General features: G+C 43.5%; 1 protein-coding gene across 1 annotated transcript in view; it reads left to right on the forward strand.

Moving 5' to 3' along the window:
- Positions 1–18,595, forward strand: part of ZNF804A (zinc finger protein 804A) — a 268,212-nt gene that overhangs the window by 198,858 nt on the left and 50,759 nt on the right. The window contains exon 2 of the mRNA XM_075318898.1: positions 9,053–9,196. Within this exon, the coding sequence (XP_075175013.1) occupies positions 9,053–9,196 (144 nt within the window). The remainder of the gene's footprint in view (positions 1–9,052; positions 9,197–18,595) is intronic.

An 18,595-nucleotide genomic window follows, 5' to 3' on the forward strand; every position in this document is an offset into this window, starting at 1 on the left:
CATAGCCCCCATCCCAAAGGTGGGCCCACAGTCCCCACCCTGGATGTGCCCAATCCATCCTTACTACAGTCCCCACCCTGGATATGCACCATCATAAGCCATGAACTTCCATAGCCCCCACCCTAGATGTGCCCCATCCATCCTTCCTACAGTCCCCACCCACCATCCCCACAGTCCCAGTCCCTAATGTACACTTACTTTGGCAAAACTAATTTGTATTTGGTCCTGCCAATAAAGTTTATTTGATTTGATTATAATAGTATTTCTCTGCTATGAACAAAAGTATGTGGTTAAAATTGCTTTAATATCCTGTTTAATCATAGTCTACTGTATTTCTCCGATTGCCTTACTTCCCTCATTTTACATTGTGCCCTAAGCACCATATCCATTGGTGTTAATTCGATAAATAATTGTTGGTTCAAGTTACCACTGTGCGTTCCTCAGTCCTACAGGAGTTAATCTCTGCTGACTTGGGGAACTCTGCGGGGAGCTCAGGTTTCTAATTACTAATCATAAATCATAGCAGTCTCCTTCCTATATAAGATTCTGGAACCTTACTACTCAGCGCCGATAATAGCTTTAGCATTGCTCCAGAGATTCCGGTCTTTGTGGTGATCCAGTTCGTTGTGATCTGTAGTTGCTATTTTAAGTGGTGTGGAAGTTTCCCCGTTGTGCCTTTACTTCATTTTTCTTTATTACCCTGTACATTTATAGTCTCTCCTTTCTGTTTGAGTGCAGTGTGTATGAGTTTTCGTTCTTTCTTATCTGTGTCATTTCTGTGGGGTTTGGTCACTGTGTTTCCAGCCCACCGCACGTGTTAGGGAGAGGAGGAGTAGGAGTAGGGCTCGGAAAGGAGTCAGGGTCATGCTGGGGGCTTAGACCTGGCTACCATCAAGCCTACCTCTCAGATAAGGAACAGCGCAGGAGCTCAAGTCTGAGGGCCAGCCTAGCATCCCCTGTTCTGTCATTTCATACCCTGTGACAGGTAATCCAGCAAAGCTCTCACTTACTTCATTGGAAGTAAATGAATAATAAAAATTAGTTCAAGGGTGTTACTATTACCAAGTAATTAAAATATATTTAATTAAGATTAAATATAAGTACCTTGTAGAAATATATATGATGTCGCTTTGTACAATCTAAAATTAGCTTTCATAGGGACTGCCATTTTTACAGGCATAAACTTCCTTTCTACATTACCTGGATAAATGATGCAAGAGAATGGGTGTGTTTTATGGCATCCGCAGTTAAAATGTCAAATGATCAATACAGTCTCCAGGAAGAGATAAAGCATTGCAATGCTCTTCTTCCAGAAACCAGAAAATAGGGAACTATATCCAGAGATGTGTTGGTATAATTTATTATCAAAGCAGAAGTACAATACATGTGTTATCTGTCATATAATTCCCGGCCCTTTTTTATTTAAAAAAATAATTTAAAAAAAAATACTTGTCCCAGTCTACACAGCAAAGCAGAAAAGTTTGCTACAGAAAGGTTGAGAATTAGAAGTCTTCCTCAAGTGACCATGGCCACAGGTTACAATATTTTCAATATATAGTCAGTCCAGAAGATTTAACCACACAATAGACCAGGGGTCGGGAACCTTTTTGGCTGAGAGAGCCATGAATGCCACATATTTTAAAATGTAATTCCGTGAGAACCATACTCACCAGGGGAGAGCAGTGGTGGTGGAGCGTCTCGGAAGATCTCAGGAGGCAGGGTAGGTGGTGCTGCGGGTATGGAGGAGGAGGTGTCGCAGCTCAAGAGGGTCATACTGCTGGGGGCTTGTGGGGTGTCACGGTGGTGGTTGCCATTGTTCTGCCGGTGGGCTGCTTTGAATCTCCCGCAGTTGGCAATACTGACTTTAAGCAAATGGCTGTGGCGTGTGCGCAGATCAACGTGATGGACTTCAAGAAAATGGCAGCGGAGCCCTAACTGCTCATGCGCCACCTCCGTGGCCATTTTCTTGAAGTTGATCTTGTCAACTGCGGGAGATTCAAACCAGCCTCCACGACACCCCATGACCTCGCAGTATTGCCGACCCTACACCACCACTTCCATCCCAGTAAGCCATATGCAGTTTGTAAGACGCACCTCCATTTTCCCCCCATTTTTAGGGGGAAAAAAGTGCTCCTTATAAACTAGAAAATACAGTATTTTGTTATTAACGTTTTGTGTGCCATCAAAAGAGCTACATCTGGCTCGCGAGCTATAGGTTCCCGACCCCTGCAATAGACAGTAGTCATTTTATTGCTAAAACTGAAATTTATCATTTGCTACTTCTTTGCTGCTCCAGGTGAGGGCAGATTTAATTATTACTGTACGCTATTGAAAAAACTCCACTCCGCAACACAGAAAGTGATTTACAGCTTCCAGCTGCGTTTTTTTTAAATCTTATTTACATGTAAGGACTTGCTTCTTCTATATTACTGATTTGCATTATTTTCTTCAATCATCATTTTTCTTATTTTTAGTGAAATTTTTGGACTTTGGAATCCATTACTAGTTTTCTATAAAGCCCTGGAATTAATTAATACTGAACCTTGTGAGAGCACTGAATGTCATTTTCTCTTGATACATTGCCTTTAACCCCATCAGTTGTTTTCGGCGATCTCCCACTTTGGCCCTCTCTAATTTCTCTAAGTCTCTAATAAACCACTTTTCATTATAAATGTTGCAACCATCACAGCATGGTGCAGTCAAATCATAAACCATTCTACCGACACTATGCTTTCCATTCTTATAATTAGATTATTATGCATAGATTGATAGCTTTGGCTTTGCAAAGTATAAGGCATAACTAATCCGGGCTGAATAATAGATTTAATCACCTTATTGAGAAAAGTTGCCAATATTTAATAAGAGATTTTGGACTTTGGCTCAAATAAGAAAAAACACCTTTTGGCATAAAGGCAAAGTGCCAGTTATCTGTTCTGTAATCAAAATTGTTAAGATAAAAAAAGAATAACTTTAGAGTAGTACAGAGTGTATTTCAGGCGTATAGCCAGATGATATCCAATATTAGATAACGCTTCACTGTAGAAAATGGCAACAGAAACTGGAAAGAAAGTTACTAATACTCTAAGGACCAAGGAATTCAGCAATGCAGAAATTATAAAAATCGTTTTTCTTAATGTTCAATGGGATTGAAAAAGTGTAAAAAACTGTTGGAAATCAATTTCATAAATATACATTCTATAATTAAGTAGTATTGGTAGCATTTAAAGTAAAATGGTAAAAGTGTGAATGCACCTTTAGAAATATGGCATTTTTTGTAATATAGGAGACTGGTGTGTAACCTACAGTATATCACAAAAGTAAATACACTCCTCACATTATTGTAAAAATTTTATTATAGCTTTTTCATGGGACAATACTGAAGATGTGACACTATGATACAATGTAAAGTAGTCAGTGTCCAGCTTGTATAACAGTGTAAATTTGGTGTCCTCTAAATAACTCAACACAGCCATCAATGTCTAATGCGCTGGCAACAAAAGTGAGTGAATAGGGAGCAGGTGGGAATGGGCAGGTGTGTTCGCTCACACACTCCCTAAGGCCCCTTTCACACGTCAGTGATTCTGGTACGTTTGTGCTTTTTTTAAGGCCCGTTTCACACGTCAGTGAAAAACAGTGACGTTTTTCACTGGCGTGTAAAACACGCACATGTCCCTGCGTGTGCCGTGATTCACGGCACACGTGGGTTGTCTAAGTGCAATCCGGGCTCCGTTCTCCGTGGCTCGTGATTGCACTTAGAAAACAACTTACCTGTGTGCGCTCCCGCTGTCCATGGTGCTGATCGCTCCCGCGGTGCAGCATCCGGCCGGCGGTGACCCCCGCAGCAGCTGCTTCCGGGTCGGCTGTGTCGCGCATAATGAATATGCGCGACAATAATGAGCCGGCTTAGAAGCAGCAGGGAGAACGGGCTGCAGAGGACATCGCTGGACGCCGGGTGAGTAAAAATGATTTTTATTTTAAAAGCACGTTTTTTTCTGGCATCACTGATGTTCCACGGACCACGCAGTGGTGTGGTCCGTGGAACATCAGTGATGCCAGAAAAAAATGGACATGTCTCCGTGCGGCAATCACGCACACGCGGGTACGCCGCACGGAGACACGTGCAGTGAAAAATCACTGACGTGTGAGCAGACCCATTCATTATAATGGGTTTGAGTATGTCAGTGATTCTGGTACATTTTAAAAAAAGCACAAACGTCCCAGAATCACTGACGTGTGAAAGGGGCCTAAAACGTACCAGAATCACTGACATACGCAGACACATTATAATCAATGGGTCTGCTCACACATCTGTGATTTTTCACTGAACGTGTCTCCGTGCAGCGTGCACCCTTGGCCGTGATTCTGCACGGAGACATGTCAGTTTTTGTCTGGCATCACTGATGACCCACGGACCACACTATGGTGTGATCCGTGTGTGATCAGTGAAATACGTACCAGAAAATCACGGACATATTAAATATTCAAAATTTTCAATTTACCTTGCCTGCGATTCGCTGTGCCTGGTCCGCTCTCAGCAGCTCCTGCCTGGCTCATGAATATTCATCAGAGCAGGAACTGCCGACTAGGAAGTAGGTGCTGAGAGCGGTGGGCAGACGCTGCAGGGCCGAGGAGATCAGCACCATGGACAGCAGCAGTGAAGGCAGGTGAGTAATGTTCATATGAATCATGGGATCACGGATCACACATGGACAACCCACGTGTGCCGTGAATCACGGAACACGGAGGGACATGTGCGTGTTTCACAAGAACGTCAGTGTTTTTCACTGACGTGTGAAACGGGCCTAATACTGATCACTGGAAGATCAATATGGATCCTCATAGCAAAGAATTCTATGGTGGTCAAGACTATATAATAGTTAAACAAGACAGGTTCTACTCAGAACAGGCTACAGGCTTCGCAATGGTCGACCACAGTGTAATGGTCGCAATGGTCAACCACAATAGTTGACCACAGAAGTAGTGTTACCGCTGTGTTGGAGACTCAGTAACTATAACATGCCTGTTTTCAACCCTCTAGCCTTTTCTACCACCATTTTAAAGCACAATATTCAGGTCCAAATAGACTTATATTGGGATTGGCGTTCGGACAGATATTCAGAATTAATTCCGGTCCCAAACTGGGTGTTTGGTTTTTTTTAAATCCGGTTGTGCCCGCCGATTCTGGATTTCGGCAGGTTCGCCCATCTCTAGTCACAATGTGACTGTAGCATAACAAGAGACAGGGGCTCCTATGCTGCCTCTCAAACTAGGGGACCCTAAGCTATTCCTAGGTTCAGGGTTAATCCTGATAGTGGAGAAGCCTAAGTCCCATGCCTGGCTAAGCTCCTGACCAGAACTAATGTGATTGCCCCTTCCCTCTAGGAAAGAAAGGGGCAGAAAGTGAGATGGAAACACAGATAAAGACAGACAAGGGGAAACCAAAACTCTGACACACTGGACACACACAGGAATAGACAATGAGAGACTAAGGAGTAAAGAAAGAGCAGGAAGGTAGCAACAAAAGGTAGCAAGGGTTAACTTCACAACCGCACTCAGCAACAAGTACTACAACTACCAGTTAGTCTGGATCACAATACCTCATCAGACCCACTAAGATAAACTATAGATGGCATAGAAGTAAGGATCTAGCCAACATATATAGGAGGGGAGCAGATGTAATTGGCTCCCCCACAAAAGTTGATCAAAGGAGACTAACAAGCAGACTAGCAAAGATTAACTTTCGCCACATCTGCCTATGAACTACCACTCTGCAGATGTCAGAAAACTTATCAGGTGGAGTGTCATCTGTAGTCTGAACAAATCCAGACAAATCCATGACAGTTAGCGAAGTTTGTAAAAATCTCAGTGTGACACATTAGTGGTATTAACTGTTAACGGATGATAACTATTATTATACAATAATTTGCGTAAGTCTCCTCTTAAAAGTTTGTATGGACAGGGTAAAAAGTGCCCTGTTTATATGGATTGTCTCTGCATATCTGGATAGTTGACAACCCTGTGTTGAAGACCACAGATGCAGGGGTGAGCCAAGGAAACTTACTGTAGCAGATGAAATACACATCATACTTCTCTTCAAAACTGGAAGATGTCCAGCAGTGTCATCAGCTCACAACTAGCAGCAACCAAGTGGAACAAGATACACTCATCTACTTTTTAGAGAAGTCTGGCCAAAAGTGGTCGTCATGAAAAATTTGTGGCCAGAAGCCATATCTTCAACATGGAAACAAGTCCAAATGACTGAATTATAAGCAAAAACATAGGAACTGAGATACAGTAAAATGGTAGCAAATGCTCTGAACTGATGGGTCACAATGTGAAATATTTCACTATAACAGAAAGCAGTTTGTTCTTCAAAGGGCCTGAGAATGGTACAATAATGAATGTCTGCAGGCAACAGTGAAACATGACAGAACTTTCTGCCAAGTTTGGGCCTACGTTTCGGAAAGTTGGGGATTTAATTAGGGTTAATAGTGTCCTCAATGCTGAAGAATAAAGGAAGATACCGCTATCATGGAAAACCATCAGTAAAGTATTCTGAATGGTTCCAAATTTATTTTACAGCTGGACAATTACTCCAAACATATAGCCAATGTTGTTAAGAACTTTCCTCAGTTAAAAGAAGAACAAGGAGTCCTTAAAGTGATGATCCGGACCCACAGATCTCAACATCATCGATTCTGTCTGGGATTACATGAAGAGACAGAAGGATTTGCACAAACCTCATACACAGAAGATTTGGGGTTGATTCTCTAAGATGTTTGCAAGAACCTCCCAGCCGAATTCCTTCAAAAACTGTACAAGTTTACTTACAAGAATGGATGCTGCTGTAAAGGCCAAGGGTGGTCACACCAAATATTGATTTCATTTACTTTTCTCTTTTGTTCATTCAATTAGTATTTTGGTAATTGATAAAAATGAACTATTAACACTTTTTTTTAAAGCATTCTTTGCATTAATTTTGTACACATCAGCCCGAAGATTTTCCACAGTACTGTATGCATTTTGTCATGTTTGATATGGACCATATATTGATAAAGGTGATTTACTATCACTGGGAGATTCACTTTTGCTGTTACTTTACTGTCTTTGATCTTATCCTTAGTTTACCGCACCCATATATCTTAAACTCTGTGGAACCTCCATACTATATATCCCCTCAGAGTTATATTTCTCTCCGTTTTTCTTCTAGTCCTACTATTAGGGCCGGGAGATCTGAAGTCGTTATTTCTAGAGGTTGTTTTATAAGTTGAATTAGTTTAATGGGAAGATTCATTATTGAGATTCTGCTGGGTGTTCTTGGTTACAGATAGGCAGCGTCAGATATTACACTAAAGGGTACTTTACACGCTGCGATATTGGTATCGATATCACTAGCGTGCGTACCCGCCCCCATCGGTTGTGCGTCACGGGCAAATCGCTGCCCGTGGCGCACAACATTGCTTACACCCGTCACACGGACTTACCTTCCCAGCGATGTCGCTCTGGCCAGCGAACCGCCTCCTTTCTAAGGGGGCGGTTCGTGCAGCGTCACTGCGGCATCACTAAGCGGCCGTCCAATAGCAGAGGAGGGGCGGAGATGAGCGGCCAGAACATGCCACCCACCTCCTTCCTTCATCATTGCTGGTGGACGCAGGTAAGGAGAGGTTCCTCGTTCCTGCGGTGTCACACATAGCGATGTGTGCTGCCACAGGAACGACGAACAACATCGTACCTGCAGCAGCAACGATATTTGGGAAAGGAGCGACGTGTCAACGAGCAACTATTTTTCACGTTTTTGCGCTCATTGATCGTCGCTCCTTGGTGTTACACGCTGCGATGTCACTAACGGCGCCGGACGTGCGTCACTAATGACGTGACCCCGATGATATATCGTTAACGATGTTGCAGCATGTAAAGCACCCTTTAGACCCTAGATATAAATTCCAAATGTATCTAGATATTGGGCTATACAAAGACCACACGTTTCTCAGATCAAGAAAAATAAACAAAAAAAAAATACATATTTGCTTGGGTGTTTGTTTAGTTCCTGTGCATACAGTTGTCACTGTATGTTTATTATATTCATTTATGTATTTTATTGGGGGGAGGGGTTGAAGGAAACATTATTTATATCCAACCCCTGTAAATAAAGTGAATGTGTCATGGCTGTCTCTGCATTATGAGACTCGTGACAGTTTCAGGGCCATAGAGTTACTTCCATTGAAGTCTCTCAATATGAAATATAGTTTCCTTTCTTTTGGTGTGTTATGGGTTTCCTTGCCAGCAGCCATCTCAGTACAATTTCATGTGCTTCTGATTTGGGACCACTCTCAGTCTCTATAAATACACTTTACTCCCTGTAGAGGGCACCAGTTATACTAAATCTTCAGTCTGAGACTTGGCCTGGAGGTGGAAGGAGCTGTTGAAACCCTTTCTATCTGTTGTGGTGTAGGATGCAGTCCTGGTGCCTGACTGCAGCCAAAAAGCTGGAGTTTATCCTTTGGTGATTCCCCTGTTTGTTTTCCTTCCCTTGTGTGTTGTTTTAGTGCAGCAATGGACTTGTGATCCTTATCTGCCCACTCTTTAGCCAACACTATTGTAGGGTCACTCAATTCTTCAGGTTCCTGCTCGGAGACAGATGAGGAACCTATATAGGGACTGGCTAGGAGTGCAGGGTACAGTTGCAGGCAAGTGGAGGAGGTGTCCATCTTCTCTTTCACTAGCACTAGGGACCACCGTTGTTAAAGTGCCCCCCAGTGTACCCCCTGTTTGTCGTGGTGAAACCCTATTTGTCATGTGTTTTGCCCCACGCTGGACCTTCCCTAGGTCCATGTGTGACAGAATTGCAATTTCTGCCCAAGTAGTCTTTCAGCCATACTTTGTACAAGTACAGAAGTTGTTTTTTTATGCATTGATCCTACTAAAAGGCACAAAACTATTAGGCTGTAATTGCTAAAAACAACACAAGTTTAAGGGTTTTTCATTAATTACTTAAGAGGTTGCAACGTTCACTTAAGAAAATCAATAATATTCTCACTTCTTTTTCTTTAAGGACTTGTCCGAAAAGGAAAATTCCAGAGGAAATGCATTAGAATCACTGAAAGCAAATTTCTATTGTGAACTATGTGATAAGCAATACTATAAACATCAGGAATTTGATAACCATATTAATTCTTATGATCATGCGCACAAACAGGTAAGATTCCATCATCTGCTTTATACTCTAATATTTTTTTAAAAATGTTAATTACAGCCTATGCACTTAGCTGTATTATTGATCTGTGTTGTACAGATATGTAAAATGAGACCCGTAGAATGGTTAGGACACATATTGTGAAATTATAAGCTTCGAAATTTCTTAAAGAAGTGCTCCGAGCAAAATTGTTATTGCCTAGATCTTTTTAAATATGTATGTGATGTGGTATAAGTGTAGTAGGTGGGCAGTGCCCCATGATATACATATGATGTGTATTGTATATACATACTGTTGAGTAATGTAAATGCATATGTTAGCATTTACATAGTTTTTAGGGAAGAATGGATTCTGTATGTAGTAGATTTAGTACTGTAGACTAGGTTGCCAAATTTTGCCATCTAGTTGTCATGTTAGGTCAGTGGTAGAATGAGTTCTAGATAAGATAGGGTTAAGGTAGAAAAAGGGAGGAATGACAAGTGTCAGGGCATCTTGCTAGCGAGGGAGCTCTAGAGAAACGGGAGTCTAGAAGTGAGTTCAAAAGTCAGAGGATGTGGCCTCGGTTCTAGGGCCAGTCACCTTGGCAGGCTTAAAGAGTCATCCGGCTAGAGAAGCCACCAGGGTCCAGAAACGGATGAAAGTGTGCAGTATGTGGGTGACCCCGGAGTATTGAGACCAAGATCCAAGATAGCGGGGGAAAGAATGATGAATACTACCTCACAGAGAGAAAGGAAAGCCATGTCTGTCATAGTGGTGTGAAGAATAAAGTAAGCAAGACTGTTTGGCCAAGTGAACTCTGGTCTTGCGTGTCTCACTTGTCCGTCGGTGTCACCAACCGGCAGCAGAGGTGATGGACTCCAGGCCGAAGCAGCAAGTAGGTGTCATGCACCCCCTCAAAGCCATTTCTAAACACATAGTCTCCTTGGCAAAGGAGTGTGGCACCCCTGTGGCCCGGGGCCACCCCCATTTCTAGGTGTTGTCTTCCCTGGTTGCCGATGCTGCTCCACTCTTCAACTAGATCATATAGCTTCAAATCAGATTGGTCGGATCACATTGGGGATTATATGTGGCCTGGTAATTTTTTTAATAATCTAAGGGGCACTTTGCACACTACGACATCGCAAGCTGATGCTGCGATACCGAGCGCGATAGTCCCCGCCCCCGTCACAGCTGCGATATCTTGTGATAGCTGCCGTAGCGAACATTGTCGCTACGGCAGCTTCACATGCACTCACCTGCCCTGCGACGTCGTTCTGGCCGGCGAACCGCCACCTTCCTAAGGGGGCGGGTCGTGCGACGTCATAGCGACGTCACACGGCAGGCGGCCAATAGAAGCGGAGGGGCGGAGATGAGCGGGACGTAAACATCCTGCCCACCTCCTTCTTTCCGCATAGCCGGCCGGAACGCAGGTTGGAGATGTTTCTCGCTCCTGTGGCTTCACACACAGCGATGTGTGCTGCCGCAGGAACGAGCAACAACATCGTAACATCAGTCTTTCCCAATTCATGGAAATGACCGACGCTACACTGATGATACGATTACGACGCTTTTGTGCTCGTTAATCGTATCAAAAATGCTTTACACACTTCTATGTCGAGAGCGACGCCGGAAGTGCGTCACTTTCGATTTGACCCCACCGACATCGCACCTGCAATGTCATAGTGTGCAAAGTGTCCCTAAGTCTATAGAACTTTTTTCTAAGGCTCTATAGGTTTACATTAGTGGAAGCAACACTAACCTGCACAGCAGTCATTGTGTGAGACAGCAAAAATAAGGAGCACTCACATGATACAAAAGAGGACCAAAGCAATGTGGGGACTAAGAAGTATTTCAATGGACCTACGGGGATTAAATCTTGGTGGGAGTGCTTCTTTACGTAGACACTCAGAGGGTTTTTTTTATTATTTATCATATGGAATTTTTCCCAAAATATTGCTACATGTTCTATTGCATGTTCTTCTCTAAGCGTTTTGTATGTGCAGCTAAAGTCGACCATACACATTACATAACTGGAGGTGAAACACTCATTTGGCCAACAGCTATTTCTTTTGATTCCACCATAAGCATGCATGCTCTGCCAAGCCTGCATGTTTATTTCGGGATGGAAAACAAAATAAGTCTGTGTCAGATACCTCTAGCAGCTGTTTATCCCAGTAGGTGCATATTGTGCGTTATTTCTGTTTTGACTTCAGTCCAAAAATACATAGAAACAGGTTTTTCTATCACACAAGCCCTAATCTATATGTGCCCGAGGAAAATCAAAATGCAAGTTCTTGAGACTGAAACTGGGAAGAGGGAATATTCTCTGAGAACAGTGCTAATTCTCCGAAATTATTTTTCGATTCCAAGCGATGACTTTAAAATTCAGATTTTCTTTTCTAGTCTAAACAATTCACACATCGGCAGTAAAGAACCCGAATGTATAGATTAATATTGAGTCCTTGCTTATATACTCTTGGCTTAGTAAAACGACGAGCTCACTATTAATAAAATCTGAATGAACGTATTGAAGTCAAGAGCTCAGGGCATCTTCCCAAGTAATGCAGAGACGTAGAACAACACGAGTGAACAACTGCAGCGTAAGCATCTGTTTTTCAATAGACATCTCAGGAGATCGCAGAGTGCCGGTGCAGCAGGATTACTTAGGATGACCTTCAACTTAAACTGTTTATTATAGCAAATATTTCTTCAAAAGCATGCGGCTATAGGAATTATTAGACAGCTAGTAGTTTTCTCATGAATGCTGCTGGATTAAATAGTTTGTCTTGTACCCAACAACCCCTTACAATACAGGATCCTCAGCAAACAGCTGATCTTGCTTTAAGAAATGTGTGGGAAGTCAGGTGTAATGTATTATTATATAGAGGCCATTCCAAAAATTACTTTAAATTAGTGTTGAGCGAGTACCTAACTATTTGTACTTGCTATGCTGTTAGCGTGTACTGTCCACTACTCGCATATTCATTACGAGTAGCGGCTGCAATGTAAGGGGTACTTTGCACGTTGCAACATCGCTAGCATCGGCTAGCGATGCCGAGCGTGATAGTACCCGCCCCCGTCGCACATGCGATATCTTGTGATAGCTGCCGTAGCGAACATTATCGCTACGGCAGCTTCACATGCACTTACCTGCCCTGCGACGTCGCTCTGGCCGGCGACCCACCTCCTTCCTAAGGGGGCGAGTCGTGCGGCATCACAGCGACGTCACACGGCAGGCGGCCAATAGAAACGGAGGGGCAGAGATGAATGGGACGTAAACATCCCGCCCACCTCCTTCCTTCCGCATAGCCGGTGGAGGCAGGTAAGGAGATGTCCCTCGCTACTGCAGCTTCATACACAGCGATGTGTGCTGCCGCAGAAACGAGGAACAACATCGTATCTCTTATTGGTGCGACATTATGAAAATGACCGACGCTACACAGATCACCGATTTATGATGCTTTTGCGATCGTTTATCGGCACATCTAGGCTTTACACTTTGCGACGTCGTTACTGGCGCCGGATGTGGGTCACTTTCGATTTGACCCCGACGATATCGCAGTAGCGATGTCGCAACGTGCAAAGTACCCCTAAGTCAATAGAAATACTCGCTAAGTAGTGAGTAACCTGAAAGCAGTACTTTTCATGTGAGTAGTGAATAGTACGGCTTTCGGGTTACTCGCTACTTAGGAAAACCCCTTTCAATGATGGCTTAGAAGAAAATTGATATAATAAGGACAGTGTAAAAAGTTTATTTTGAAACAATGTAGTAAGAAGCATGCTGTAAGAAGTGGAGTATTAGAAAAATAATGTAAGGAACATGATGTAACACGCTTGATTTAAAAAATGTATTTTTACAGCATCCCTCCAGCTTATAATCTAAGTCTAATCTAAAGGGGGCTTTACATGCAGCAAGATCGCTAACGATGTCGCTCGTGAAAGCACCCGCCCCCGTTGTTTGTGCGTCATGGGCAAATCGCTGCCTGTGGTGCACAATATCGCTAGTACCCGTCACACATTCTTACCTTCCTAGCGACGTCGCTGTGGTCAACAAACAGCCTCTTTTCTAAGGGGGCGGTTCGTGCGCCGTCACAGCGACGTGACGGCGCACAGCGATGTCACACAGCAGGCGTCCAATAGAAGCGGACGGGCGGAGAGCAGCTGCATGGAAGACACGACCACCTTGTTGACGGAGGACGCAGGTACAGTGTTGTTCGTCGTTCCTGAGGTATCACACGTAGCGATGTGTGCTGCCTCAGGAACGATGAACAACCTGCGTCCAGCACCAGCAACGATATTTGGGAAATGGACGACGTGTTAACAATCAACGATTTGGTCAGTATTTTGCATTGATAGCGGTCGCTCGTACGTGTCACACGCAACGATGTCGCTAACGAGGCCGGATGTGCATCACGAATTACATGACCCCAACGAGATCTCACTAGCGTTGTCGTTGCGTGTAACGGAGCTTTTAGTCTAATCTAATCTGCACTAAGGCTGGACCGGCTGGCTTCTCTTCTGCCAGGAGTGGCTCCGCTGTATGTATTTCAATGATGCTGACCCGCTCCTGTCAGGAGAGCCGCGGCCGGTCAAGGCAGTGCGATCCGATACTCGCACGAGTTACACGCAAGTGTGACACCGGCCTTAGTCTTATACTCACCTGCTGCCATCTTCATCTTCTGTCACCGCATCTACCATCAGTCTTCTGTAGTTTGTGACCTGCAGGCTACTCCAGTGTTTAATGGAGGTCACTCTTTACAAGTCTATGAGAGCCTCGTTCTGGAGTAACACCTGACTTCCAGCCAATAAGAAGGTTGCCATCACAAAATAGTGCCGCGGGACCAGAGTCAGTCTTCATCTTCTTTCACTGCTGTTCCCATTTATCTTTTGCATTTTGTGACCTGCAGGCTGCTCCAGTGTGTCATGGCGCTTGCCGGCAGTCACTCTTTAATAAAAGTCTATGAGAGTCTCGTTCTGGTGTAACGCCTGACATCCAGCCAGTCAGAAGGTTGCCATCACAAGATAGTGCCATGGGACCACAGGCCGTCATCATTTTCTATCATTGCCACTCCCATTGGTCTTCTGCAGGTTGTGACTTGCCGACTGTTCCAGTGTTTTATGGAGTGCATCGGAGGTCACTCTTTACTTTAAGTCTGTGAGAGCCTCATTCTGGTGTAACGCTTGACTTCTGGCCAGTCAAAGGATTGCCATCACAAGATAGTGCTATGGGACGAGGAAGTCTTCATCTTCTATCACTGCCACTCCCATTGATCTTCTGCAGTTTGTGACCTGAAGGCTACTCCAGTGTTTCATGGAGCACACCAGAGCTCACAACTCAATAAAAGTCTAGGAGAGCCTCATTCTGCCGTAACTTATACTTCAACCAGTCAGAAGGTTGCGGTCACAAGATAGCGCTGGGGGATCGTAACGGTGTCAGTAATAGGTGAAGACACCGGAGTTAAGTATATTACTATGGCAGGGACCTTAGATTAAAAGCACCACTCCAGCCTGAAAAAAAAACCACTAGGACAATGCTTTAAGGCACATAGGCCACAATTCATAATTTGCATTTTTGCCAAATCAATTTTCTTTTCAAAATGGCAAACATAGTTCATTAATTTTATGCAAAGTCAAAATGTCCTTCTTTATTTCAGTCGTTGCCCGGTTCCGTGACCCTGGGGGTCGCTTAAAAGGGGATTTGTACAGGGGAAAAATAAAAGGTTTGTCATGACGCCACTTGCGGTATGCGGCTATATAGGGAACGCAGACACTGCAAAGTCTCTCGCTGCTGGGGCTGGTGGTATTGGGCAGCTTAGATGTGATGGCTCTCCGCAAGTAGAGCTAGGCCCCAGGGGAGGATGATGGTGGTTGTAGTCTATAGGTGCAAAGGTGTAGGAAGAATTCAGACAACACAGGGGCTGCAGTTTAACTTGTGCTTTACTCACTGGTTTAGGAGTTGCTGCTACTCGAATTGTGCTGGTCTTTACCAATCCAGTATTCCCTTTGTTCCAGTGCCGGTGAGTATTACTTCCATGCACCCTGTAGTAGTTGGTAGGTCCCTGTGGCTTGGAGCGTTTTGGGGTCCCCTCCGGTTTCACAGTCATGGCCTGTATGGCAGGCAGCTTGAACCTCTCGTGGATTGGACCTCTGTCCTCGTTCCCAGGTTCCCTCTTTGCTGCTGTGCCCCAGACACTAATGTCGGTAAGGTCCTTGATGGTCCCCTCAGGTTGTTATCAGGTGAGCCTGAAGTGTCTTCCTGAACTAGGGCTTTGTACCCCGTTGGTGCGCGGTCCAGTGATTGCTTGATCCATACTCTCCCTGGCAACCATACTCTCTTTTACTCAGTAGTCACTTCACACTTTCCTGTCAGTGTACTGACTTCTGAAAAAACGTCTTACTCACTTCACGTCTACTGACTGAATGTCTGGCAAAATGTCCGTCTCCCATCACTCCACTAACTAGCCCCTCCTCCTCCCAGGCTTCTGACCAGTGGACTGGATGCATCCCAGCCTATAGGTGACCACCTGTCTCTAGCCTGTTACCCAGTCTAAGGAAAAGGGCGTTGATTTGTGTGTGTTGTGGTGTTTACCAGCAGTGGTCTTCCAGGAATCCGGGGTTAGATGTAGTACCCTGTGGCACCTGACACTCAGGGGCGCCACAAGTATGATGGCGTAAAGAGTTTGCTGTTAGGAAAGGAGTGTACGAAGCATGTTCTAAGCAGGGGGAAGTACCTTGATGTAAGCAATATTGTATAAGTTGCATGGTATAAGTAACAAGGTGTAGTACAGTGTAAGTAACTATGTAAGGAACATACTTTACATTAAGGTCAAAACCACTAGCAAAAAAGGTGTGTGCACCCCTAATAGAAAATAGACAAATTGCGGCCAAGGTGTCAATATTTTGTGTGGCCACCATTGTTTTCAAGCACTGCCTTAACTCTCTTGGCCATGGAGTTCACTAGAGCTTGACAGGAGCCACTGGATTCCTCTTCCACTCCTCCATGACCATGACACTCCCACCACCATGCCTGACTGTAGGCAGGATACACTTGTCTTTGTACTCCTCACTGGTTGCTGCCACACACGCTTGACACCATTTGAGCCAAATAAGTTATTCTTGTTTTCTTTAACCACAGGACATGGTTCCAGTAATCCATATATTTAGTCTGCTTGTCTTCAGCAAACAGTTTGTCGGCTTTCTTGTGCATCATCTTTAGAAGAGGCTTTCTTCTGGGATGATAGCCATGCAGACTGATTTGATGCAGTGTGCGGCGTATGATCTGAGCATTGACAGGCTGACAGTACAGAACATTTTTGATCAGTTCATATTTATCCCATGCTCTACGCTGAGCACTTACATCAGGGTTTTCATCTAAATTTACAAAATAAGTGATTCAGATGAAACCCTCGACGGATCCATTCTTTAATGTGGCAGCAGAGTTAAGGGGGCTTTACACGCTACGATATCGTTAATGTTTTATCGTCGGGGTTACGTTGTTAGTGACGCACATCCGGTGTCATTAACGATATCGCGGCACGTGACACTTACCAGGGACCTTAAGCGACCTCAAAAATGGTGAAAATCGTTCACCATGGAGAGGTCGTCCCAAAACCAAAAATCGGTAATGGTTGATTATCGATGTTGTTCGTCGCTCCTGCGGCAGCACACATCGCTGTGTGTGACACCGCAGAAGAGATGAACGTCTCCTTACCTGCCGCTGGCCGCAATGCGGAAGGATGAAGGTGGGCGGGATGTTATGTCCCGCTCATCTCCGCCCCTCCGCTTTGATTGGCCGGCCGCTTAGTGACGTTGCGGTGACGTCGCTGTGATGCCGAACGCCTCTCCCCCTTGAGGGAGGTATTGTTCGGCAGTCACAGCGACGACGACGACCAGGTAAGTGCGTGTGACGCTGCCATAGCGATAATGTTCGCTACGGCAGCGAACACACGATATCGCACACACGACGGGTGCTTACACGCTCGATATCGCTAGCAATTGCTAGCAATATCGTAGCGTGTAAAGCCCGCTTTACTCTGGACTTAGTGTGGCTTCTATTCAGCAGTATCCGTCTTTAAAGATGTGCACAAAAGAGGTGGTCAACTGCACTCTTATACACGGCTAAAAAGACTGTAACGGACGGATCATAGGCCAGAGAGAGACTAAAGTATATCCATCTCCATCTGCCTCATTATAGTAAATGTTCATTTGGGGGTTCTGTCTGAATCAAATATATTTCAGAGATTTACATAGAAACCCTAATGTAAGTGCTCAGCATAGAGCACAGGATAAATGTGAGACAAGCCTTACTACAATCTTTGGGAGGCAGAATGAACAAATTACCAGTAGGTCAAGAATTGGGTTAATTTATTTTTATGCCATTCACTTTTTAGTATACAGTAATTGATTAAAAAATGCTTTGTTTTTTTGTGTTTTTTAACAGTTTCATCACCTTATTTTGAGAGCTATAGATTTTCTAGAGTTCTGCAGATAGCACCATGTGAGGGCTTGTTTTTTTTGCAGGATGAGTTGACATTTTTATTACTACTATTTTATAAGCACATAATATTTTTTGATCGCTTTCTATTCAGATTTTTGGAAGGCAGAATTAACAAAAACCAGCATTTCAGAAATATATTTTTTTGTTTGTTTTTTAATGCTGTTCACCGTGTTGAGAAGACTGCTTTATTCTTTGTGTCAGTAGAATTACAGCGATATCACATTTATATAATTGTTTTCTATTTTTCTTCTTTTACACAATAAAAACAATTTTCTAAAAATTATTGTTTTTGCATCGCTGTATTCTAAGAGCTATAGCTTTTTTCTTTTTTTGCTGGTAGAGTTTGTTTTTTGAGGGACAACATGACATTTTCAGCAATATCATTTATATTTACATTTGTTTTTTTAATCGTGTTTTATTTCAAAGTTATGATGAAAAAGCATAGTTTTTATTCATGTTCTTACGGCATTCACTCTAGGGGTTAAGCAGTAGGACAGTTTTATAAATCATTTTGTTCTGGATGTGTAAAAATCAAATATGTGATCATTATTACTTTATTTTTGTTTTTACATAATTATTAGGGATGATCGAATGCCTCAAATATTCGGCTTCGTGAATATTTGCAGAATAGGTCGCCGCTATTTGACTATTCGCGAATATTCAATGCGCAATGTAAGTCTATGGGAAACCCAAATAACAACTATTTGGAACTATTCGGCCTTCCCATTGACTTACATTACGCATCGAATATTCGCATAACAGCGACCTATTCGTCGGATATTCGCGAAGCCGAATATTTGAGGCATTCGATCATCCCTAATAATTATTCATATTTATTGTTGTAATATTTTTTGTTCTTTATTTTGTGGGGGGGGGCAATAATTTTTACAATTTTTATTTTTGCATTTTATTTTTACTTTCTTACT

This window comes from Anomaloglossus baeobatrachus, chromosome 7 (genome assembly GCF_048569485.1).
Source record: "Anomaloglossus baeobatrachus isolate aAnoBae1 chromosome 7, aAnoBae1.hap1, whole genome shotgun sequence".
Taxonomy (NCBI): domain Eukaryota; kingdom Metazoa; phylum Chordata; class Amphibia; order Anura; family Aromobatidae; genus Anomaloglossus; species Anomaloglossus baeobatrachus.